Genomic DNA, 27,485 nt, shown 5'->3' with positions numbered 1-27,485 from the left:
CTGCTACCTCAGTAGTGTTCCCTTGGATCTCAATTTTTACTGGGATGGTGGGGTAGTAACTAACTGTCCCATGGACACATGTTATCCCCGTATGTTTAGCCTGCAGCAGCTGACTACGCTTCACGAGCTTCCCTGAGATAAGCGTGATAGCACTCCCCGAATCAACCAGTGCCGTGGTCCCTACCCCATTTGGTTTCACTGGTCTGGTATACATATGTGGGGTTAGTGAGACCCCCACAAGGTGGATTAGGGAGCATGGATCTGCCCAGTTCCCCAGGTTACACTGCATAGGCTCCTCAGCATTGGGACACTGTGCAGCTATGTGTCCCCACTCCCCGCAGGCATAACATCTGTATGGAGCCCTAGGCGTTCCCCGGTCTTTTGGTTTGGGCAGTCTAACATCACGATCCTCTTCTCCCTCAGTGCTCCGACTCTTTGTGGCCTCTGATGGGCCTTCAGCCTCTCTCTTTTTCCACCTGGGCCCTCCTGGTGGCCCAGTCACCCGAACTTTAGGGCTTGGTGCTGCTAGTTTAACCCGGGGTGCCTCTTCCTTAACTGGTCGGGTCAGCTCCCTCGCTGTCCTTCGCCTCTCTACCAGGGCGACAACCTCATCATAGGTGGAGGGTTCGTTCTGGCTTACCCAGGCACGAAGGTCTGGTGGTAGTCCCCTCATGTATCGGTCGATGACCAGAACCGCTAGTATCTCTTCCGGACTCCGGGACTCTGTTTGCAACCACTTTCGTGCAAGATGGATGAGGTCATACAATTGGGACTGCGGGGTTTTGTCTTCCTGGTACCTCCAACCGTGATACTGCTGGGCCCGCACTGCTGTCGTTACCCCAGATCTGGCCAGGATCTCTGCTTCCAGCTGGGAGTAGTCTGCCGCAGCCTCTTCAGGCATATCATGGTAGGCCTTCTGGGCCTCCCCACACAGGAATGGGGCAAGGATGCCAGACCACTGATCTCGAGGCCAGGCCTCCCGTAGGGCTGTCCTCTCAAAGGCCAGAAGGTATGCCTCTACAACATCCTCCCATGTCATTTTCTGCAGCCAATGGCTGGCCCCTATGAGCCGCATCCCATCATGGCCGCGATTCAGCTCTGTAAGGGACTTTACCTGGTTTACCAGTTCCCGCAACATAGCTCGGTCTTGAGCAGCCTGGTCCATCAGCAGGCGATTAGTCTCTTGCTGCAGCCGCACTGCCTCCTGTTGGGCGGCTGCCTGGACACGGGTAGCCTCCGGCTGGGCCGCCGTAGCTTGTATCAGTGCCCGCACTACGTCATCCATTGTGGTGAAAAAAAATAAACCCTCTCCCTTTTTTTTGTTTTGTTGTTGTTGTGGTTGTGGTTTTTTTTTTAAATCACCGTCCTTCTTCCGCCACACTGTGCACCCCAAGATCCCCCCCGATACCAGTGTGACAAAGTTCCTCCTCTATCTTGGTGAGTCCTGCGCTTATTGGCGGATTTTCTTGCTGCAGAGATTCACCATGTGTGTTGGGGAACAGCCCAGAGACCTTCCCCTCTGGAAGAACCCACAGTCCAGGTCAATTGGGAGGTTTGGGGAGAACCCGGGCTCGCCCTCTACTCCGGGTTACAGCCCAGGGCCCTGTGGACTACAGCTGTCTATAGTGCCTCCTGTAACAGCTGCATGACTGCTACAACTCCCTGGGCTACTTCCCCATGGCCTCCTCCAAACACCTTCTTTATTCTCACCACAGGACCTTCCTCCTGGTGTCTGATAACGCTTGTGCTCCTCAGTCCTCCAGCAGGACACCCTCTCACTCTCAGCTCCTTGCGCCTCTTGCTCCCAGCTCCTCACACTTGCACCTCAAACTGAAGTGAGCTCCTTTTAAAACCCAGGTGCCTTGATTAGCCTGCCTTAATTGATTCTAGCAGCTTCTTCTTAATTGGCTCCAGGTGTCCTAATTAGCCTGCCTGCCTTAACTGGTTCTAGCAGGTTCCTGATTACTCTGGTGCAGCCCCTTCTCTGGTCACTCAGGGAACAGAAAACTACTCATCCAGTGACCAGTATATTTGCCCTCTACCAGACTCCTGTACCCCACTGGTCTGGGTCTGTCACAACATGTAAAGTGTTTAGTTTAGTTTTCTAGATGAGGTATATCTAAATACCTTTTGGAAGCATTTATGAGACCAAAACTGTATTTATTATTTGTATTGTGATAGTGCCCTTTTGTACGAGGCACTGTACAAACCCAGAACCAATTACAAAGATGACCCGTGCCTGCTGATAGTGGCGGGGGGCAGAGTGAGGGAAGCCGGCTTCAGCAGTGTTACTGATCATGCTCAGTACAAGCTAAGCAGCAAGTCTCGGGAGATGGAGAGGTGGGGGAAAGGCACTTGACCCCACATGCCTGCCCATGTGTCACCACTTGGTCCCTGCCCGGAAGAGCTGGTGTATATTTAAGCCCTTAAACTCACATCTGTAGTATAATCTACCTGTTTGAGATTGTTATATATTTTGCTGCATTAAGTTCTTATGAGCTTACTAGTGTTAGGCTTTGCCACTGAAGTTTATGGTCTTATAGTAAGTATGAGTGTGTATTGTTGTTTGGCATTTTGTGTTGATTTGTGGGGGTGGTGAATGAAGGGTGTGTGCTGTAGTGAAGGACAGTTTGAGTTTGGGGTTATTGTAGGTAGGCCAGCCTCATTGTTATTGGTCCCCGGGAAGGTCTTTGACCACATTTTGTTTGGTAGGAGGCAGCTGTTCCTTAGTGGACACCACTGTCCACAGCAATCAGTTTTCACTGTTGGGCAGTTGACAGTGGATGCTGTCCTTACCCTCTGGCTTCTGTCTGAACTGCACCAAGAATTTAAACACCTGATTCATGTGGCATTATCAACATCAATGATGATTTTGGTTCAGTTGACAGGTTAGCACTTTAGCTCACACTGAAAGGAGTTAGCGTTCTGGGTGTTCTGCTAAATCTAGTGTATGATCTTCATACTGGTACTGGTGCAAGAGTGTGTATTGGTTCACTGCTTTTACTGCATTTCTACACAACCACAGGTGTGTGGCAGTGATTTATTCTTTCCCTGGCACTATTCTGTCAAGATACTGGCTCGATATTTGGACTTGCCACTCCACATATCAGAATCAAGCCTGGCCAAGAAGTGTTCACTGACAAGACTATGCCAGCAACACTACCTTGCTTGTGGAGAGGTCAAAGAATTTCAGCCCAGTCCTTCAGAGTGCAGCCTACATAATGGGGTTGAATGGTTTAATGGTGGAAGATCAAGATCCAGAACTGGGTCACCAGAACCCTGGTGCGGAGATCGGGGCTGTCAAGTACCCTGGAGAGTGTTGATGAGTTCACCTACCTAAGCTGCAAGCAGAGTTCAAACAGTGGAAGCAAACCAGATGTTCTTCAATGAATAGGTCTCGCTGTCCCATGCACAAAGTCCACGTCTTCAAAACATAGTTAAGCTGAGACAAAGTTCAGGATCTATCAAACTTTTGCATTACCAGTATTGCTATACGGGTCAGAAACCTGGACCCTCTTACAGGCAAACTTGGAGCAGCCAGAGGCCTTCCATATGCACTGTGAGTGCCAAGTCCTGAGCATAAAGTGCTTTGACTTTGTGGGAAATGTCAATCTAGCAGAGATCTGACCCTCCTTCCATCCCACATTACATCCAAAAGTGGCATTGTGTGCTCTTCGGTCATGTTGCCAGGATGGACAAAAACACCCTAGCACACCAGGCTCTCAAACTTTCCATCAACGTGCAAAGGGAAGCATGCCCTGAACCTTTCTGGATGTTGCCCACACAGCCGCCCCAGAAATTTGTGGATTTGCAGGATTGAGTCAGATCTGAGAACTTCACTACATGATGCAAACTTGATCGAGCATGGTCATTCTCGCTGATGCAATGGTACACAGTAGACTATGCATGTTGGTTATTGTTAAGGATAGGATTTGGTCAAAGAATCCATGAGTTTCCAGGAGCTCCGGAATGTCTTCTGGGGCAGGGCTGGAGCAGTTGTCAGCTCTGGGGCTGCCAGAGCAGCGGCTGCTGAAACAGCTGATCAGCAGCCAGCTTGGGCTGCAAAACAGCTGACTAGCAGCCAGCCCCAAGGCTGCGGAGAAGCAGCTGCCAGAACAGCTGGGTAGCAGTCAGCCCGGGGGCTGCCAGAACATCTGCCAGTCCCAGAGCACAGGCCCTGACAACACCTGGCCAATGGCAAGCCCCAGGAACACAGGAGCAGCAGCCAGCCCTGGGCTGCAGTCCTGGGAAAAGCTAGCCAGTGGCCAGTCCTGGGGCTGCTAGAGCAGCGGCTGGGGTTGTGTCAGCCTCCCTGGGGCTAGAGCAGCAGTGGTCAGTCCCTGCCACAGGAGCAGCGGCAGGACTGGTGCATCTGCGAGCTCTGGCAGTGCTTTGTTTGTCCCCTCACCCATATTTTTAGTAAAAGTAATGGACAAGTCGTGAGCTTCCATTAAATTTTTGTTTATTGCCCGATACCTGTCCCTGACTTTTACTAAAAATACCCATGACAGAATCTTAAACTTCTATTGTGTCTACTGGTTGTGTTGATTTGTGTCTGGGGACTTGGGGGGGGGGGGAATCTGTGTTGATCTGTGCCAAATTAGGAGTGCGTGCTGCAGTTAGGAGTTGGGACAGAAAGTCTTTCCAACACTATATTATGTGACTGCATTCTTTTCTTTCATTATAGAATGACTGGATGTCATAGTGAGTGAGAGTAGGCAGGTGTTTTCTAACTGGTGTGATTTTAAACTCTTGCCAGCATATTACTGTTACAGCTGTGCAAAGCCAGTCAGTTTCAATTTTCAATAATTTTGGCATAATGTTCTAGTGGAGTCAATTTAAAAAAAAATATGTCCCAATCACCACCTTAAATGCACAGCTTAACATTCATAAGAATCCAAAAACTTAGTCTGAAACTTGGCCCAAACCGTATGTCTTTGGATGCATCCCAAAAGTGATGATGGTATTAACAATGAGACCTGCAAGTCAAAAGGAATGAAGATGCAGCACACAAAATCCCAAAAGGAAGATCAACAGGTTCCAATTTACTCATAATTAAATGTAGCTAAAGTTCCCTGCAGACTGAGAGAGGAAATTTTCACACTCTTAAAGCTCTCTGTTGTACAGATGCAGTGAACCTAAAGCTGCTCTGTCAGACAGCATCAGTGTGACATTAAAAGCAGATGGAGTCTGACTGAAAGGAAGGAAGGAGGTAAAAAAGTAGGGCCTTGTCTAAACTACTGGGCGAGATCAATCTAAGTTTTGCAACTTCAGCTACGTGAATAACATAGCTGAATTTGACGTACGTGGATCTACTTACCCCGGGGTCCACACTACGCTATGTCGACAGTGGAGTACAGGAGTCGACAGGAGAGCGATCTGTGGTCGATTTAGCGGGTCTTCACTAGACTCACTAAATCAACCACTGATGTATCGATTGCCACGCGTCGATATTCCAGTAAGTGTAGGCAAATCCTAGGTTGCCTCCTTTGTGGTAGGCAGTAGTGTTGGTAGGCCTCACAATTTTATCATGAATAATGTACTTTTGGCCTCACTGCAGGCAGTCTTGAGATGATGCAAAAACTTGTAGCCTTCACAAATTTTGAGAAAGCAAATCTGTAAAAGTGACTTCAACTGCCTCCATCCTCCCCAATAACCTTTGGTCTAGGAGACAAACTGCAAATCCACAGACTATAAGTTTTGGTCCCAGCGCTTCCTGTAGTTAATGTTTTTGTGCTCTTCACAATCCTCATTGTAAATCAAATCATGTTGCTACCTTGTAGAGGGCAATTATAATTTACCCATTTCACAGATAAGATATATGAGAGCTTGCATTGAGACAGAGTTGGGAATAGTACTCAGGTCTCTAGTAGAGTCAAGTCTCACCACTTTCCCGGGCTTTCAGAAGGAACAAGCCAAAGTATGTGATTCTGTAACCCATGTTAATACATTGTGGCTCTATCTCATCCTATAGCAGTTAGACCACTGGTACAGGCATGGCTGCCCCATAGCACCCCCTGCTTGCAAATATGGCACTGCAGGCTCTCCCTGCCTTAATTTTCTCCTCCAAAGTGGGCCCCTTCAGCCTTCTGCACATAAGTTGGAGTGGGTGACGTGACTTAACCCTTCCACCAAGTTACTAACCAAAACTCAACCCCTTTCAGGATAACAAACATCCACACAAACAAAAGGGTCTTCTCCCTTTCCCTTAGGGAATATCTTATGGGACATTCAGTTAATTACATGAAGCTCATTCACTCCCCTGGCAAAATGATAGCTACTAGAAAGACTATCTTCAGACTGAGGCTTGTAAGGAAAATTCTGAGAGAAGCTCAAGGAGAGCCTCAGAAGGACTAAACTGAGGTCCCAGGCAGAAGCAGATTCTGTAACCAGTGTCCAATGACTTTTTGAGAAATTTTGGTACCATTGGGTTTGAAAAGATAAAGCTGAAGAATGTTGTGAGGAGGACCTTAATGGAGCTGAGTGAAAAGATGCCTGATTTCAGTACAATATGTAGTCAAGGATCTTTGGTAATGGGGCCTGGACCAGATCTAGATTATATTGGTCTGCCCATATCAAGAACCTCTTACATTTGGATGAATATGTTTTTCTGGTGGATGTTTTCCTGTTCTGTATTAGAATTTTCTGTAAGAACAGTTCTCTGTCCATAGTACAGAATTAGCTATAAGGGCTTGCAGATCTCAAACCCGGGCCAACATGTTTCCAGGCCATGCTCAGACCATGCAGCTCACCTGAGCCAGTGGAGAAGAGGGCTACCCAAGCTCTAGATCACAAAAGGCCCCACTCAAGAAACTCCTGATTAGGAGAGACATCCAGCCCCACTAATTGGCTGGGACATACTACTTAAACCCGAAAGAGGCACAGGAAGTTGTCTAAGAAACTAGGTGAATCCCTGGCTAGCTAGAACTACTGACCCCGCCTATTTGCCTGGCTCCTGAACCCTGCCTTCCTGCCTGTTCCTGATCCCTGCCTTCCTTATCCCAGATGACCATCTATTCTTTCTTTCTGCTTTCCTGCTTCACTCAAGATCCTTGCTCCTATGCCCTACACAGATGACTCTGGCTTCAACCCCTGGTCCGGCACCTAACACTGTCTCCAGCTCTGACTTTGGTGTCGCACCTGATTCTGACCGTGGCTCTGGTTCCAGGCTTCTGACTCCTGGCATTAGGCATAACCACACATGCCCTGGTTCCTACCCAACTTGAAGCCCACCATCATGTGCAATGATTTTGGGTCTGAATAGACTATCTGGCCATGCTGTTGCGAGATCAGGTCCAAGCAGCCTTGGAGCTGGATCAGAGGCTGGATGGACATCTGTCTACTGTCTGTTAGCCAGAACTGCCCCGCCAATACAGAGCCACCGGAATGATCATTGCTTTGTCTCTCTTGATTTTGGAAGTCACCCTGGAGTTCAAGGGAATCAGTAACAAAGCATACAAAGGGGGCCTTGAGACCACTATGCAAGGTAGGTGTCTGGTAATGACCCCAGACTCTCATCCTCTCTGGAACAAAAGTTCTGGCATTTGGTGTTGCCATCAGTGGCAAACAAACAGACCTATCACTGCAGTCCCCATCACTGGAATATAGACCCTGTGATGGATCTCCACAATGACAACTCATGAGTGGTGACAGATTATCTGCTCAGAAAGTCTGCCAGGTTGTTGACATTCGGGAGGTGAACAGCTATCAGTGTTATCCCATATTGCTAGCATAGTGTCCAGAGCTTGGCAGCTTCCATGAAGAGAGATGAGCTTGTACCATCTGGATTGTTTATGTAGAGCATCATGGAGATACTGCCCATCAATATCTGCACTGTGGAGTTTTGAAGAGCAGGTATGAAGACAATGTCTGATGGTTGTGAGCTCCAGGACATGGATGTGATGCCCCATGTCTTCTGCAGACCAAGTGCTTTGCATTTGTAGATGCTCTAGGTGGCTTCCCCAATCTGTACCTGCTGCATCTATGATTAAAGTCGTTGTCAGGGAGGGGACAGAGAATGGTACCCCTCAATGAACATTTCTGGGTGCCTTCCATCAGCTCAGTTCTTTGACAATGTGAGGTGGGGCTGTCTGGTCTTTTGCTGGGGAATACACCAACCTGAGCCAGAGTTGTAGCAATCGCAGGACAAGTCTGGCAAGTCACTGGCATCTGGCCAACCATCCCCAGACACAGCCATACCATCAGTCGGGCCTGATTCTCTCCGGCACACTAGCAATTGCACAGAAGAAACCTATCTTTTTTGAGGTACTCTCTTTCTGACTAGAGCTCTTATGAACTCTATCATCTGTGATGGGATAAGAGATGAGAGGAGGCTTAGCTGAGAAAACACGGGGGAGGGCATATTTTAGCCTTACCACCATTGCCAATCCCATCATGGGATTTATGCTTCTAAGAACCTAAACCTTTTGAAAATGAGATTTAGGCTCCTAAATCAGTTAGGCTTTGAAACTCTGAGCACAGTAACACCTAAATATCTTTAAAAATGTAGGCCCTTGTCCTTAGGAGTTCCCTTAGTGGACTTCAATTTTTCTTGCACTGCGGAGATGACCAAGGATCCTAGATTTGAATGGGAATAAAAGTGCTTAAAACTTTTGGGGGCACCTGATACTTTTTTTCAAACACTTGGAAAAAGAGTGGCTGGGATCTGCCATAGCCATTTGGATATTTCCAGGATCCCTTCATTAATGAGAATGATTCTGACTGAGAATGTTATGCTCAGAATGTTATAAAGCTTATGAGGCTTTTCTTGTAGGAACACAGTCTCAGTATCCAGGGTCTTCACAATTTGGGATAGGAGGTCCTGAAAGACCTTAAGATCATCTGTGTTTGGGGCAAGCACTGGTATTACTGCCTGATCTGGCCATGAGGAGGATTCCTTGTGTGGAGATGGGAGTCACTGTCTCTCTATTGTCTCCTGTTTCTGTAGGCCCACACCTGGTTCTCATGTGGTTTGCCTAGTCTGACAATCCATTGAGGAGCACAAACTCCTCCTTTTCCTAGAAATTCAGGAAGGTGACTTGCTTATCGACATGTGGATGGACAATGTGGCCAATGTGGCCACAGTGACATGCCATATGTATCCTGGTTGAAATTGCTAGGCCAGTGCCAGTCTGTGCCATTTGGAGTGGCCCTCTGAAAAAGAGGCTCCCCAATACCTTCCTTTAAGTTGCTCTCTGATGGCAGGGGAAAGGCATCGCTGCTCAATAGCTGCAGGAAGGAATATGTTGGCAATGGTGAGCAGGAGTGTATCGTCTATTCGAAAAGCAGTGCCATAGAGTGGCATGGAGCCAGTACTGGGTCCAGCGCCTGTTGCCTCTATGGCACTAGGAATGTCTTCAGAGGAGATATGGATGCCTTTACTGCATATTTCAGGTCCTTGGTCAGCTCCACTATGGGCTTCAGTACCAGGATCAGTGCTGGGTCTCTTGTTCTGCCTGATTGCTTAGGGGCTTTGCCCTTGGAGGACTGATGTCTTGTGTTCTCTCTCTCAGATCCCCTTTCACTCTTGGAACTATGTTTAAGCTCAGTCTGACTCAGCTGGCATCCCATTTATGAGCAAGCCTATATCGTGATTTCCTGCCTGGTCATTGGTGTGGATGCAGCACTACAGGAGCTGTAGTCATCAGTGCTGGGGCATTCACGATGTTGAAATGGTCAGCATCAGTGTTGTCAGTGCTGATTCTGCCAGGATTTTCTTTGCTTTCTTTCCACTGCCCTATCATGGATCATCATTTTTTTTCTTTTAAATAAGAAGCATTCTTTAGGTGAAAGTGTGAAGATAAGGTTTCTTCGCCAAACAGATTAAGAATTGGTTTAGGGTCTCTGAAGACAACAGCAGGTCAGACACTGACTGGGTTCCATTTTTCTACCATGGGTGGCAAGAGGGAATAGAGGGATGTCTGTGGTTCTCCTGCCATTTACAGGACCATAAGGAGACACAGGGAACATGCGTGACCCTGAGGTACATGGCTATTCAAAAAAAATCCAATCTCATGTGCATGAGGCACATCCACACTTATAGTGGGATCCACACTGACATTTACTCAAAGAACTAAAGGTTCCAACCCTACTATGTTTATGCCCCATGTGGGTGTCGATATGATGCCACATGATGGCATTCCTCTTTCCTTCAGCCCGCAATCCCAGTTCATCCCCAGATAGGTCCATCCTGTGCACTGAATGAGGCAGATGTCCTATGAAAAGACTAGTATGTGATCATGTAATTAAAGACTTATCATAATGCACATGTACTGGTGGTAATGCTGGGGTGAATGTGTGTGTGTGCGGGGGGTAATTAAATTGTACAGGTAATGTAAGGCTGAGGACAGAGATCCCTATTTAAGAAACTGAAATACCAAGATTCCTTTTCATATATTTCCAAATACTCTTCCACAAGTGATGACTTAACTTAAAAATGTTTATGTATTACTAGTCACTCCATCTTGGGAGAGTTTAAATGGTGAAAATGTCTCAATATCTTCGGGAAAACCTTTTCCAGTTTTTTTTTTTAATATAAAAAGAGAGTCAAAGCCATCTCTAGTTCCCCAGTGGTTGAAACAATCATTTTAGGAAACACAGTAAATAGTGCATTGAGCTGTGAAATATATAGCTTTAATGGGTCATTTCATTCCTTGGTTCTTCCTGAGTTTTTGTTACATGACTATTCTTTTAAGCCTACCAATTTCAAAATCAGGTTTATATCAAACTCAAGCAGCTGGCCATGTGAAATGACATAGAAACTAGTTATATGAGCATAAGTAGAAAATGCTTCTCAGAGCTGGTGAAATTGCTTCCTCACAATGGATTTTTAAAATATAATTATTGATGTTTTTTAAGAAACAAGACAGAATATATGAATAGCCCAGGCTGATCTTTCTGTTTATATAGGGAGATTGTCATTTTGAAAGAGGATTTCAAAAAGAATAATGTTAGAATTCTGGAGGGCAAGTTTATACACCACTATCTTATAAAAAACAAAGACCTTGAACTTCCCCCATTTAAAATACAACTGGGTCAATTCATCCCTGGTATAACTCCAGAGAAACCAATGGCATGAATCTGGCCCCCGTATGTTTTAGCTCACATGGGAGAGGCATATTTATTTGGAGCTGAAAGTTCGTCATTCTGATCTCTTTGCTAAATGTGTGCAATTTACCAAACCTGTATCTTATATGTACATGGCCATGGATTTGTTACACTTTGTAAGCATAAGATGAAGAGGCAGCCAGAATACTTAAATTTTAGTAATTCAATGTAGTTATCCTATAATAGTTGCAATTTGAAGAAGTGAAGCCTTGTTCAATAGCCATCAAGGTTTAATGAGATGGAAGATTTATTCCTGTATCACTATTTCCTTCAACAACAATTACTTTTCTAAACCAACAGGAAGACTGGACTCTTCTGCCAGCCAGTGGCCACTTTAAAACAAGAGAGCAGTACTACTTTTAGATTTAATGTGTTTTAAGCTATATCGCTTTATGAAATTTTTGATGGAATTTCAAGGAATTTTAACCATATGGTTACAGAACAAAGTCTTACCTTTTTTGTTTGTTTTTTATTATTGTATAGAGACCAAATCTCCTGTTTGTTAAACTTTCTTAGTAGGACTCTGGAGAGTTAATTAAATATCAAACAAAGATCAAAGATGAGTTTCCTATATTTATTAGCCAAACCCAAAGAACTATTCTGCAACTAAGAAGGAAAGATTATTATTTGTGAGAAGACACTGATGCAAAGGCCTTATGACAATATTTTAACAAAAACAACAGGACATATATTGTCCCAGAGCATAACGAGTAATGAAGCCAAAATGTGTATTTGAACTCTTAATGGCTCATTAACCAATGCACACCTTAGAGCTATCATATTGCTTTTGAATGTAAAATATTGTACTGACATTTCAAGAAGGGTATGTGAGTGCTTCACTGAATATCCTATGAAAAATAGTTTGTGGTAAAACATAAATAACCATTTCCTACTGGTAAGTGATACATTTCTCCAATATTTTCTTCACTCTCAGCCTTCTAATTTCCAGCCGTCGTTTTGGGGTTTGTTTTATTCAAAAACACCTCTCCACTGAAGCTGTTCCTGTCGCTAAGGAGTATCAAATTCTTTTTCTGGCCTTTTTAAGGAAATTTATATTGAAAACTAAGGTATCAAATTCTTTTTCTGGCCTTTTTAAGGAAATTTATATTGAAACTAAGGCCCTCTCCATGTCTTTACAATCTCCTCTAGTTATTCTGTTGCAGCAGAGTATTCACCAGCCTGACACAAGTGATCTTAAAACAACCACAAATACATAAATATTTAAATAGTAATAGTAAATCTGCCTCAGCATAGTTTTAGAGACAGTAACACAAAGGGGACATGCCACCTGTGCCCAAAACAAGTCACCCCTTAGAAAGATGCATGGTGCTTGTTCTGCCACTGTCCCTTGAGTATCCAGCAGAAGAGTGACACATTACATTGTTGTGAGTGCACTATCAGAGCTCTACGAGAGAGAGGCTGCCCAAAGATGTGCAGCAAAATGCCAATTTAGTATTTCCCTTCTCCATCCAGCACTGCTCACTTTTGAGATTGTGCTGGCCAGCTGCAACGCCCCTCACCACAGCAAGTGTCTGCAAGCACTGCATGCCATCACAGTCTCCTCTATTAGGAGACCAGTTTTACATCAGCAGGACACAGCATAACCCCCATGGTGAATTGAGCCCAGAATGCATTACTTTTTGAAATGACAATGATCACAAAACTGAATTATCAATAGAGATCTGCTAATCTACCCTCGATGATCTTCCTTAGTTATACAAAATATACCAGAGAATGTTTAAACAAAAATAATTAAATAAATAATTAAAACTGAATTATAACTGTGAAAATAATTGAACTACGTACCTTTTTGTATATTTGGTAATGTACTTTTCTTGTATTATTGTATTGATTCACGTAAGTGTTCATTTGCAAAATTTAGACATTTGCAATGGGTCTTCCTACCATTACTGAAATTAATGAGATTCTGCTCTAATAACAAAGTTTCAACAGTCTTATTTCACTATATCTTATTTTCAGTTTTCAATATCATTTGTAGCCCTTAAAAATCAACTATCACAAGAGAGTTGTTTTTTAAGGCTCCAAACCAAAGCCAATTGAAGTAAATGAGAATCCTTTCATTGACTTCAACGGGCTCTGGATTGTACCCTAGCCACTAATTCCAATTTTGTCACTTTCTGTTCTTGCAATAGGCAACACTTGGGACTCCAATTGTGTCTGCGCGCACACATATGCTTGAACACCTGATATAGATCCCAATCTAGTCAATGGGACTATGGTATGCTTAAAGTTATGCAAGTGTTTAAGTGTTTTGCTGAAAAATGCTACTGATGCCACTCAGATTAGTTCTGCTTCTCTTTAAGTCCTCACCATGCACCAATATGTCAATCTGACTATTTATCTATGAAAAATCTTAACTGACATTTCACTCGTTCAGCCTTTGAACCTCCCAATACTTTTGATATTACACCTCTACCCCAATATAACGCGGTCCTCGGGAGACAAAAAAATCTCACCGCATTATAGGTGAGACCGCATTATATCGAACTTGCTTTGGCCCACCCTGTTTCTGGTTCCCTGACCGCCCCCTCCAGAGACCCCTGTCCCTAATCACCCCCAGGACCCAACCCCCTACCCAACCCCCCTGCTCCCTGTCCCCTGACTGCTCCGACCCCTATCCACACATCTCGCCCCCTGACAGGCACTCACCGGCAGCGGTGGGAAGCGGAGCAACATGGCCCCAGCCTGCTCCACTCTGCCACATCCCAGCTGTGGTGCTCCGCTTTCCGCCGCCGGTGAGTGTGGGGAGGTTGGGGAAAGGATGCCCCCCCCCGTACTCACCTGCGTCGGGAAGCGGAGCACCGCAGCTGGGAGCTGGCGGAGTAGAGTGTGCTGGGGCCGGGCTGTTCCACTTCCGCCACTGCCGGTGAGTGCGGGGGGGGGGATCTCTTCCCCCAAGCCCCCTCCCCCGAGCGACAAGGCTGGGGCCAGGGTGAGGGAAGCGGAGCGGGCTGCTCCCGGCCCCCCGCTAATCCCCCCGGGCTACTCTGGGACTGCGGGGCCCCCAAAATTGCCCCCCACAGCTCCTGCCTTCGAGACCCTGGAGGGGGAGGGGAAAGCCCCTGACCGCCCCCGAGACCCTCTGACTCTTATCCAACCCTTTGGTCCCAGCCTGGCATGGCACCCTTAACAAGCTGCTCAGAGCAGCGTGTCAGAGCTTTACCGCGTTGTATGTGAACCCATGTTGTATCGGGTTGTGTTATATCGGGGTAGAGGTGTACTAGTTCTACTTAGACCTTGTCTACACTGAAGATTTGCCTTAATTTCAGCCATCAAGGCCAGCCACGAGAGTAGCTGCACCAGTGCAAGCCTCTGTTGTAGACAAGGTAAACCACTATAAACTGTAATTCACATTGGGGCAGTTTACCCTGGTTCCAATCAAAAGTGAGCTCTAATTCACGCAAACCGCGGCTTTGTTTTCTACACTAGAAGTTTATACTACTGCAGCTGCACCAGTGGCTAGTCACCAATAGCTGTAAATGGGGCTAATCTACAATGTATACCAGTGGCTCTCAACCTTTCCAGACTACTGTACCTCTTTCTGATTTGTCTTGCGTACCCACAAGTTTCACCTCACTTAAAATCAACTTGCTTACCATATCAGACATAAAAATAAAGTGTCACAGCGCACTATTACTGAAAAATTGTTTGCTTTATCATTTTACCATATAATTATGAAATAAATCAATTGGAATATAAATATTGTACTTACATTTCAGTGTATAGTATATAGAATATAGAGCAGTATAATCAAGTCATTGTATGTATGAAATTTTAGTTTGTACTCACTTCGCTAGTGTTTTTTATGTAGCCTGTTGTAAAACTAGGCAAATGTCTAGATGAGTTGATGTACCCACTGGAAGACCTCTGCCTAACCCCAAGGGTGTGCATACCCCTGGTTGAGAACCACTGATATATACAAGGCCTTAAGTGCACTTCCTTCTGTTGCTCTGTATAGCACCACCAATCATCCACTACTTTCTCTACCCTACACTTTCCACTCACTGCATTCACTACAATCTGTCTGGTTGTCAATTAAACAACCTTCTCAGCCAACTTTGAAGTACTAGTGTTCCTAAAGAAACAAGGATGGCTTTACTGCAAATCCCATTGTTCACGGCAGTTCTGAAGGGAAATGGGCCTGGAGGTTTCGGTCTTAAAGTGTCACAGCATGCAATTATAAATTCTATAATACAGTTATATGTTACAATAAATACTTTGTATACAATATTTTTAAAAATCATACTACATCTGCTTATGCTTCCTTTTCTATCCCTTTCATCTTATTTTGCTCCTTTTTTCTGTTTCCTTCTTCCGTATTCTTCATAATCTAATATTAATTGTTCTCTTCCTCCCTCACCCCATCCATAACACCTTGCAAAGAGTCTAAACCTGAAACTGGATTCTTAACTGAGAACTGTTTGTCCTAAACATAAATTAATTATTTCAGGTCTCTCTCTCTCTCTCTCAAAAATGACATTTGAGTGGTGGACAGAGACTTTTGTTCTTTATGTTGTCTAGAGACCAATTAAATGTGTCCCAAACTGCTGAGTGATGTGGTTTTCACTAGCTGGAAGTCTCACTTCAAAACCCCTCAACTCATTATCGTTCGACCTGAACTAGGTTACAACTAGGAGTTTTTCCCTTGGAAAGTAATTTAAGAAATCTAATGAAGTGTGATGTATATGCAGCAATTTTTAAAATTTAATTCTGTGTAATTATATGTACACTATATAAATTAATAACTGTGACTGGTACACAAGGGAATTGTAGAGTGTTTTATTTCTAATATGTCATATAGCATCAGGAAGGACAAAGTCCATTTCAAGAGGATGTAAACATTTAATTTACATTTAGTTGCACATCAAATGGTAGTTGACTGGGACACAGCGAGCATACTACTTTTATGGAGGGTAAAATTTTCAAAAATGCCTAAATTACTTAATCTCTTAAATCCCATTTTTGAGAAGTGTTTTAGGGCCAGATTTACAAAGATATTTAGGTGCCTAAAGATGCAGATAGTCACTAAGGCTATGTCAACACTACAGCATATGTCGGCAAAATTATGTTGCTCAGGAATGTGAATATACCACTGCCCTGAATGACATAAGTTACACCGACATAAGCGTTTGCATGCACAGTGGCAAAAACTTATGCCACACATGGAGGTGGGGTTTTTTATTCCAACAGATGAGCTGCAGTGGTGCAGCTGTACCAATACAGCTGCAGTGCTGTTCTTATAGACATACCCTTAAGTGAGATTTTCGAAACTGCATAATGCTTAATTCCCATTGATTTCAATGGTCTGTTAAAATCCTGTAACTGTTTGTTTCCAGGCTGTCAATTACGGGGTTCAGGATTTTACTGTTTTGGTTTGGGGTTTGATTGTAGAATTTGTGTTAAAATGGTGTACTTTAAGAGGTTTGGTACTACGTTAGAGTAAAGCTCAAGCAATAGCATAAACAACTTTCATTCAGATTTGAAAATTTATTTTGATTTGATCTTATTCATGGTCCTTTCGTGTTCATTTTTATGGACATTTGAGTAATCTATCTTAACTGACAGAAACCCTCCTACAGACCCCACGTGCCCTGCTCCCAGCTCTCCTCTTCTCATTCTGTGAAGTCAAGCTGTAGGTAGAGAAACAGCCCCAAAGGATTTCCAAGGTAACAAGCCCCACTTGAAAGATGTAGAATTGTGGATGAATGGAGTCCTACCAGCTGCTGTACAGGCAGATGCTGCTACCTTTGAAGCAAACTCCCTGGTCCCTGTTCATAAGGAACCTCCTCCACTCCATTCCTACAGTGAGCCGAAGTGCCCACCTTAAACTCATCATCTGCCTTTTCCAACCTGCAAATTCTGTGAGAGTCTTGCCCTTTACAACTGCTATGAAATTGGCACAAGCAGGGAATAAACTAACTCTCTGTATAAGCCTGATTCTCCTCTTCTTCTCTGCACTGTCATTTATCCTCCTTTACTAACCTCACAAATAAAATTCTAAACTAATCAGTTCTAGGTGAAACACATTTTAAGTTACTCAATGGATTTTGGCTGTGGAGTTGAAAATTATGTTTCAGGAATAGTTGTAGGAACAAAACTTTTTTTCCAGAAATGATTATGAAAAGTATATAAAAAGGGTGCAAATAAGAGGACCTGAAATTAAGTTTTAGTTCACATTTTTGAATGATTTTTTCCATTATTTACACATTTGCAAAACTCCCATTGACTTCAACGGAGTCAAGATTACATATCAGGCCTCTAGTACTTGCTTTCATGTCATAGTGCGCATATTTAAAATATTTGGCATATAGACGCTGAAGCTATATTATGAAACTAAAGCCTGTTTGAGGTTAGTCTTTTGAAAAATCATTGATGATTATTCTATTTTGAAGAACTAGTCAGTCCAGTAATTGGGGGGTGGGGGGGTGAAGGTAGGGGGACAGGAATGTCTCACTCTCAATGCATTAATATGCAGCATCCTGTGCCTCTATTATGTATTAGTTATTGTAGCATTCATTTATTCAACCCAATTCAAACATTAAATAATTATATCATCTCTTTGTTTTTATTTCACCTATTCAAGTCAGGTAAGTCACAGAGGTACAAGCTTTGCTGTTAGCTGGATCAACTTAGATTTGCTGTTAATTTATAAAAGCACCAAGATTTCCATCAGATTGCATCATTTTCATTCTACCTTCATTTTCTTACAGCTTGTATCAATGTGAGATATCAGTCTTAATGCATTTTATTTGCATGCTAATAAAATTGAAAAAGTAAGCCCATTTTAATTGTCTTCTGAGGACTGTCAACCTCTTTGTTTATAAAACCAGTGTATTTATTTGTCCTTTGTCTTTTCTTTTGTTACTATTTATTGCAAACAATTTGCTGGATTTGGACCTTTCTTCTAACTGCTTATTGTCTGAAAATTGATCACATTTGTTTTTACATTTTTGTTTGCGCTTTTTAATTGTTTGGCGAATGGGCTTTACTAATATATTTTGGCCTATGAGTTGTTTGTAAACTTTTCATTGTGAGTTTTGATATTCAAACATCACTGTGCAATCTGTGTAATTTGTTGCCATAGTCTAGAGTTGGCAGGGCTGGCGGAACCAGGAGAAACACCTTTTTTCTTGGCAGTGTTTTGTCAGGTGATCATCGATCTTGATGCATAGGTTGACTAAGGCACCCATGCTGGCATGCATTATACCCATGCCAGTTCATCTGTAATATTGTTCTTTAGGTTGAGCCACAAATTATAATGCTGGGTGGCCTCATTCCAGTAGGTGTCTACTTCCATCAGGAAAGGTAACAATACCCACTTCAATAGCCCATGACCAGAAGGAGAATCCAAGGAGAAACAAGGGAAATAGCAATATCTGCCTCTTTGGCCCAACCATCATCAAGCCCATGACCAGAAGGAGAATCCAAGGAGAAACAAGGGAAATAGCAGTATCTGCCTCTTTGGCCCAACCATCATCAAGGTAACCTGCTTATCAAAAGCAGCATGTAGACTGTAGCATATACAAAACAAGAAGAGCATCATGGAGAGCAGCCCCATTCTCCATGGCATTAGTCAAACAGGTGTTGATATGAGTTTGATACCAAGCTTTCTGGTTGCAGTTGGGCTCTTTTGCTTCTCGGTCAGTTGCTACCAATTTTCCTCTAGCTGCCTAGAGTTTGGCATTAGTCTCTTGTAAAAAGCAACAGAGAGTCCCGTGGCACCTTTAAGACTAACAGATGTATTGGAGCATAAGCTTTCGTGGGTGAATACCCACTTCGTCAGACGCATGATGCTTATGCTCCAATACATCTGTTAGTCTTAAAGGTGCCACAGGACTCTCTGTTGCTTTTTACAGATCCAGACTAACACGGCTAAGTCTCTTGTAGTTCCTCTTGATTTGCTGCTGCTGCTGCAGCAGCATCTTCTCTCCCCTTATAGGAGCTGTTCATGCTCTACAAGCGCCTTCTCTCTCTTGTGCAATGTGTGCCCAGCAGAGATCCACACCTTTGGCTTACTGCACCCGCTGAATACATATTGCCGAAACAAGGACCTCAAATAGATATTCAGATACTCCAGTGACAAGAGAAGCAGCTACATAGATAAACCCCTCCACCACCACCTTGCAGCTGCTGCTGTGGACATTACTGTGGACCCTTTCTTGTGCTACTGCTTGCTGGCCCCACAGTTCTTCCCGATGGTAGCAAGAGGGGTGATGGCCCTACTCCCAGTCAGCAGCCTTTTTTAGTTCACATCGGCCGGCACCCATTTAGCAACAGCATCCCTGTGAATATCTGTTCCTGTGCTGTGTAGAGACGATTCCATACGATATGTGGCAAAATGGCCGATGTTGGTATGGCGAGTCCCGCACTTTTCTTGGTGGGAGGATGGAGCTAGGAAGCCACCTCTTGCCCTTGGGGTGCCTAGGGTCCAGCTAGTGGCCCGGGAAAGTGGTAGAGGAGGGAAGCGGGGAAGAGGTCTGGGTTTGCTCCTCACTCTGAGCCCCAGCCCCTCTTAAGCCCTGCGGGTTTCTTACCCTCTTCCCCCTTGGGTAGGGTTACCCTCGGTCCTTGACGCTGGGGGAGGGAGTCTCCCTTCCCTGCTGGGGCAGGGTCTCCTTTCCTCTGGTCTTTCAATTCTCAGCAACACACCTCCAAACTCCAGTCCTCTCTCCTTCCTCGCACAAACTGTCTGCCTGAAGCACGGTTTTTTTATTAGGTTCCTGACAGAGGCTTAATTGACTACAGGTACTCCAATTAATCTGTAGAACCTTCCCTAGTCTACAGGGAACCACGCCTTAATTAGCCTAGGGCTTATATATCTCCCCTCTACTACTCTCCCACCTCAGGATCGGAGACCTCCTGGACTATGACCGGAGGGACTGGTGGATCCCTATGCACTTGACTGGTGCATGGCGCTCTCTGCCCTTGGCACCCCCTGGCGCGTACTTCGGGAGGTGGAGGCAGCCTTATTGCCCACTTCTCGGTCTTTCCTCAAGCGGGTCCTGCGAGAGAGTATCCCCCGCCCGCCCCTCACCCCAGGCCCTCCGGATCTTGTTGTCAGTCCCCTGCCCCATGAGCCCTCTCGGCCCCCACCCCTTTGTACCCCAAGCCAGCTGAATGCTTTGCAGCCAGTTCACTTCCAAACTGCGCCACGGGACCACCTTTACACGCTTGTGCTCCACACTCTTCATTTCCCCACCCTCATGTCCCACCCTGATACCAAGTGGTGGGACCTTCAACCAGCTACAGAGGGCGAGGGACCCCGGTGGGCCAGTTTGTATTCCATCTTGGTTCTACGACCCTCCGGGGACATTAGCTGGCGGCTCCTTCATGGAGCAGTGAGCACGGGCGTGTACCTGGCACGGTTCACCCCTCTTCCCACTGTCTGCCCTTTTTGCGGTGTGAAGGATACCCTGGCACATGTCTAACTGCAGTGTGCCAGATTGCAGCCCCTCTCCCAGCTCCTCCAGAACCTCTGGTTGAGCCCACTTCCCGGCACTCCATATGACCACTCTCCCACTGCTCCCTGGCCCTGCTGTATCACAGATGATTGTCCCCAAGCATTGATCCCTGTCTCAATACTTAGCCAAACTGCAAACACTTCCTGCATGTTCTCAGGCTGGAACATGTACAAAATGTCCCTAATTAAAGAGACTTTTCAGGTGCTTCAGCTTCCACTCTTCTATCCCATCTAATCTCCCCTGAATGTTATCCATTCAGAGTTGCTGCCTTTTAAAAATCAATGGCTTTCTCATTCTCCTAGTCTCTCTGACTCCCAGCCCCCTTACTCCTAACTCCAAAAGGCCAGTCTGTACCGGTTGGCTTGGCAAACATTTCCTGTGTGAATATACTAACTTGTCTGCAAACACACACATTCATGAATATATACTTATATTTCCTGATTAAATTATCTTCCTCATATGGTCACCTACACAATATTGTTACAGAAATGTTCATTGAAAAGTACACACAGAAGTTAAAAAAAAGTCAAATCCTGATCTAGAAATTGTGAACCTGTTAGTGGGAAAAAATATTCACTAGTGGCCCAGGCCTTGATACTGAATCCCTACAGCACTCAAAAAGGAAACATAAATTAAAGCTAATTTATAGCTAGAGAGGGCATTTTCAGATTTTTTTCCCCTCCATCTCCAGGGAGAGTTGGATCATGCCATGTAAAGGTGGGTAACCAAGTTGTCTGGTCATGAACTACTACATAAACAAAATATCTGAGCATGATGGATGAATAAGACATTCAGATGTGTATCCTGCTGGGTACTGTGACCCTCAGAGGTAAAGAACGAGTAGGCAGAGAGCTAGCAATCTTCTAATTAGACAACCCACTGCTTTGGATATATGTGTAATAGAAAGATGCCAGAGGTAAAGCTATGATCATTACTAATGCCTGAGTACATTAGGGAGTAGGAAGGCAAAGGCAATTTAAAAAGTAATAATGCATTCTACTATGATGCTGATAGATTTCATAGTTTAAGAGATATAGCTAAATGAATTAACATTTTTGGGAGTGCACCTTACTGAGACAATCCTGCCATCTTCTCATGAAGAAATGCAAAGAAGGTCCTAAGGTAAGCATCCTTAAGAACACTTCAGAATACAGTCGATCCCTCTTATAATGAAGTCATTTTATTTTAACAACTTTATTCTAAGCGGAGGTTCACACTAATCAAATTTACAATTTACACATTGTTGTAATGAAGCAATTTGGGACTTTCATTCTACTTCACTATAAATAGTTTCAGAGTGCAACAGGAGTTCCAATGTACCATGGAGATCCAAGGATAGAAAGCTCTCTGGAAGTATCCAGTATTATTACTGCTTATCTTACATACTTATCAATATATGCAAATTCTTATTAAATAGATAGGGTGAGTTGAATGCATTTGAGTACCTCTTAATAACTAGAGTTTTTTTCAGTGTCTGAAATAATGCTGTATTACTAAGGGCTAGAAGGTACTGCCCAGGTGTAGCCCTGGAAGACTCAGAGAGGCACACAGCTGGGCCACAGTTTCTTCCCTGCTTATTCTTTGCTGCCAGGGGTAGTAATTTACTACAGGCACAGACCAGCAGAAAATTCCTACCTCCTGCCCCAAACTGGCTCAGCTACACTGCCCATTGCTTACCCATCTGCTCCATAAAGAGAGTAAGCAGGTGAGTAGCCTTGCTTACTCTTATGCACCTGGTCCCAAGGTTCAGGTAGATCACAGAGGGGTGTAACGTGGGCTCTTACTTCATCCTTAGACTTGCACATGAGTGTAGTCCAAGTCACAGTCTAGTCCTAAGCTTGAGGCAATCTTGTTTAGAAACAATAAAAAAATTCGGATGTCCACTTATATTTGTAGCTTAACTAAGAGTTTGGGCCCCATAAAGTAATTATAAAAAGAAATATTTTTAGCTACTTCTGCCAATGGGCTTTTGTTTACCAATAACTCCACTTTGCATTATTCCACTTTATTGCTGCCTAAAATCTTTTCTGAAGGGTTTTGTTCTCCCTCATCAGTAGCACTTTGATGGTAAGATCAAGAACCACCTTGGCACACAGGAAAAAAAGAAAAATTGCCTTGAGTGCATTATTGACAAGAATGACTAAGTTCCTGGATACATGTCTAATGAGGCTGATTACTGCAATTTCTTGGTATTTCAAAGTTTTTCCTCTCTTCAATGCCCTAAATACTTATGTTTATTTTTTAATTTGGATTTTGAGTGTAATTAGTCATTACTAATATGCAATTAGTACACAATGTCAACAGTGATATGTCCTTGAATGAATGTCTAACTAATTTTTCTTTCTAGACAAAGAATTCATGTCATGTCACAGATACTGTCAGAAAGCTTCAGAATAGTTGTCCTTCACACAAAGTATTTTAATAGATTTTTGTCGTTAACAACAGAAAATATGTTTATGGTAATTACAAAAATTTCTCTTCTCTCAGACAATTCCCTTTTCATGACACAATAGATCATTTAACATTATACTGTAGTTAGTTACATAGCAGTTAAAGAAAATATTTGCTGAGTCCTCTGTTACAACCTAAATTAAATAAATCTTCCAGCCATAATTCAGCAAAGTTTTTTCTAAAAAAATTTCTAATTTTAACTGCATTTTAATTAAACAATAAGATGTACCATAAAGTCCATTTGTATACATTAATTCCAGAAATTAACCTATCTGATATGGAAACCATATATAAGAATAAGGTATGGAAATTGGGTAGATATAAAGGACATGCTGTCATTACAAGAGACCAGAGTTCAGTACATATTTGCACACCTACGTTTGCTTGTATAATTCCTAGTATTTTGCATGCAAATGTAGATGCACAATTGCATGCTCACCTAACGTGCAACCGTCTGCTGTCCTTCACTTAAAAAAAAAAAAAAGGCCCAAAATATCAGTAGTTGCAGTTTTTGTCATTAGCTTCTAGTGTAAGTTAGGTGAATGCATATGGTGCCATTATTAAATGGTCAAATAAATTAAAAATTTGAATTTTCATCAAAATTTTGAATTTCCACAAAGCAAAACAAATTTTCATAAATCTTTTCATGACAATATTATCGTTTTTTCAATGACCTCTAGCAATTACCCATATTCCCAACCAGGTAACATATATTACCAATGGATATCCACTTGCCCCCATATTGGTATATATACCTTTGCACTTCCTTATATCTGCCAGGAATGAAAACAGATGTGTTGGAAATGTTCTTATGGAGTGTAATCCTGGCACCACTGACGTTAATGATAGAAACAGAGATACTAGAAAACGAATGAAAAAAGCCTTTTCTTGAGAGATTTCCAGTCCAATTTCATGAATTCAAGTATCCAAACATTTGGATGCTTATCCAAATAGATTTTCTGAATCAATTCAGCTTCATCTACTATTAGTATTAAATGAAATTACCGAAACTCCTCCAGTAGTATGTATGCAGTTATGTCCACAGCTCTCCTCGATACTTGTATATGACACAATGGTCTAACTCCCAGTGATAAAAATCCTATGTTTTCTAAAACTTTAAACACATATTTTAAAAAAAATATGCTCACTCTTTATCATTTCAACATTCTATGCAAGATAAAGTTGAAAATACTCACTGACCCTCATTTACTTTTTTCTATGTAATAAAATGCTTTGGAAAAAATGAGGCAATTAAGCAGAAATCAATAGAAAATAGACTCACCATCTCTTCGATTAAGCCTTGCAAAGCCAGGACTATGACTGCTAGACAGCTCTGATGAACTGCTGAATGAAGACTGAGGCAAGGCAGACACCAGCTGATCATCACAATTATCTGTCAGGGGAAAACAGCATGTTCAGGTTAATGCACTGAACACCGCTTACTGAAAATTATAGCCAGGAACCAACACTGGAAAAAATATCTAAATTGGCCTTTTGTTTCAGGAAGCATGTTCCAGAATGTTTGTCTCAGGGTCTATTATATGTACCAGATTAGTACTGAGCTGGCACTTTTTATCTCACTAATATTTCATCAGATTGCCATGGTGTCATTTCCTATATTCTCTGACTCCTTATATTCCTCAGGTTCTAACCTAACTTTGAAGACAGACTTGATAAATGGCTCACAGCTCACTAGCTACTATTTACAGGGATAGGTACTGACACCTGCCAGTCCTGCTTTAGCTTGAGCAGCATGAAGCTTTGACCTGAGAACCCGCTTTATATTTCTCTAGGTGTTGAATAAAATCACATTACATCCAATTACTATGTCCAAAAAAAAAAAAAAAGTGCTATGTTAAGATGGATGCCAGAAAGGATGGTACCTTGAGTTTGCAAATTGTGTGTGTGTTTGATGTAGAAGCAACATGAAATCACTGTTAGACAATTATTAGAATGCGAGTTTCAACTTCATACAGAAAGAAACCACAGTGTTTCAGATAAGAGGATTAACTGCAATTCACAATCAATGGTGCATAAGTAAGCAGATTCTAATCAATATTTTGGATGTTAAATCCCTCTCCAGCTCAATTACTATACAGGACATGTGTTCATTCTCCATTTATATTGCAAAATATAAATTGAGAATCAATACCTGTTCTAGCTTTAGCTGAAGGAGGACTGACTTAAAACACACACAAAAAGTGCAAGCAAGTCTTTTCCTGACTATACTTTGCTGGTATTTGTTGCTTAGAAAAAGAGGAGAAATTATGTAAACTATCACTCTTTGAGACGTGGCCTGGATAAGGGGACAGACCTGGTCAACTTGCATGGGTTCAAGCAATGAGGAAGGGACTGGTAATGTGAAGACTAGAGCTGGCAGGAGCTCGGAGAACCATTTTTTTAATGGAAGCCTTTGGTCTGGTGGTTGTCAATCTTGATACATAGGTCAATTAAAGCATCCAGGCTGAACGGGCATTCCACCCATGCTAGTTATTGTCATTTAGGCTGAGTCAGAAATGATAATGCTGGGTGGCTTTGTTCCACTTGGTGTCTATTACCAAGTGTCAGAACTCCACTGCAGATTTAGCAACTGGCCAGTGTCTCTGCCACAACACCTGAAGTGGATCATTAAAGCCATAGTCTAACAAGGTCCTCAAATTGTCTCAGAAGTGGACTGGATTTCTCCTGGAGTGGAGACTCCCAAGCCAGAGCCTCCCCAGTAAGCAGGATAATAATCAATCCCACCCTGGCTTGGTCAGTGGGATACGACCATGTGCATGGCAGAAATAGGAACCGACACTGATAGGAATCCACAAAATTTGTCACAATCACCATTTAACTTGTCAGTTAATGGGTGCTTGGGTTCATGGGGAGCAGTGTTTGGAGCTGAAGGTGGCATGCCTTGAGCTTTCAGAACCACATTCTGTGCCTGCAGGGTACCAACTTGGGCCTGCAAGGTCTGTAGGACTCCCACTATCTTCATCAGCGATATTGGCCTTTGTAGGATCCATAACTGCCATATCAGCTTTTTGTTGGGAATGCTTAAACTGTTATGTGATGGGGACGTAGGCAGTAGTGCCTACTGGTTGGAGCAGGAGTCAATAGCCTGGAATCAGAGCCCAGGGTCATAACTAGAGTCAGAAGCCAAATGCCAGAGCCAACAGGCACAGCCAAAGTCAGGAATTGGAGCCAAGGGTCAGAACTAGGTTACCTGGAGTGAGGAAAGACACAAGCAGGGCTGGGCCCAAGGCAGGAGTAGGGCTGGATCCAAGGTTGGAACAAGGAAGAAGTAAGCGGAGAACAAATGCAAACATTTGAGCAGCCATTGAACTACTGCTGCTGCTGGGATTAAGAGTATGTCTGCTGGCTCTTCAAACCAACCAGGTAGTGTAGCCAGTCAGGCAGACTACTACAAAGTCAGCTGCACTAGTTAGGTTACCTGGAGACTTGCTCTGATGCAGGCTCTGATTCCTCACAGCATGTTACTTCTACAGAAAACTCAGCCCCATCTTGCTCAGAAACATGGTCCTCAGCTCTGTAGAAACCATATCCCTTTAGTGCAGTGGTGCCCAAACATTTCCTCTCACTCTCCCCTTACCTGTAATGGAATGTGTTTGCACCCCGCCCCCAGCCAGGAGCGGAACCCGGGCCCCTCTGCACCATTAGATGTTCCTCCGCACCCTCCTAAGGGGTGCATTCCACTGTCTGGAGACCACTGCTTTAGCGGAAGAAAAATCACATTGGCTTCGGACAGGTGAGTCAGCTGCCTTTTAAATGTCTGTGTCTGCTGATTACATTATCCATTAGGTACCCTTCCTCTGTAGAAATATTCAGCAATGCTATTTTATTCTATTTAGAAGATCTAATAAGAGCTTTACTTTGATAGCTGCACAATGCGCTACATGCACAATGCTCTATATGTGACATTCCCAACCATGCTCATTAAGTATATACACCTATATATTGTGCATTGTATTATATTTATATCCTGTCTGTCTCTCTATATATATTAGACACACAGAGAGATAGCTGAATATACATAAGCTATTATTCAAAAATACAATATTGTAAGACAAAAATGGTTTGTCTCGTACAATGTATTGACTGAAGAGAAATGAGCCAATTACTGTAAATACATCTATGGATAATCATATATTTATTGTACAGCAGCTGTGGGGAATTTTTCTAGGAAAGAAACCTGACACTGCCTTGTTCTCTACAGCTTATCAAACCTAGCAAATATTGAGGATCAGGGGTTGCTATTCATTTTAACCCAAAATTTAGTAAGAACTCCTGAACTAAATCCAAAACACAGCTTGCAAGTGTTGATAATGGTCAGATGGTCTGAATTGACTTGTTTATTGCATTTAATAAAAGATATTGCATACAGATCATTTTCATTTGCTAGTTTTAGAACTGAAATATATATTCCATGCATGAAAAATT

At 43.3% G+C, this 27,485-nt stretch overlaps 1 protein-coding gene across 1 annotated transcript in view; it reads right to left on the bottom strand.

The window, feature by feature from the left end:
- Positions 1 to 27,485, bottom strand: part of CNTNAP4 (contactin associated protein family member 4) — a 342,427-nt gene that overhangs the window by 265,559 nt on the left and 49,383 nt on the right. The window contains exon 2 of the mRNA XM_065405994.1: positions 24,322 to 24,432. Within this exon, the coding sequence (XP_065262066.1) occupies positions 24,322 to 24,432 (111 nt within the window). The remainder of the gene's footprint in view (positions 1 to 24,321; positions 24,433 to 27,485) is intronic.

The sequence above is a fragment of the Emys orbicularis genome, chromosome 6 (assembly GCF_028017835.1).
Source record: "Emys orbicularis isolate rEmyOrb1 chromosome 6, rEmyOrb1.hap1, whole genome shotgun sequence".
Classification (NCBI taxonomy): Eukaryota; Metazoa; Chordata; order Testudines; family Emydidae; genus Emys; species Emys orbicularis.
Note: the sequence above shows the minus strand (reverse complement) of the source record. Positions and strands in the feature narration are given on the sequence as shown.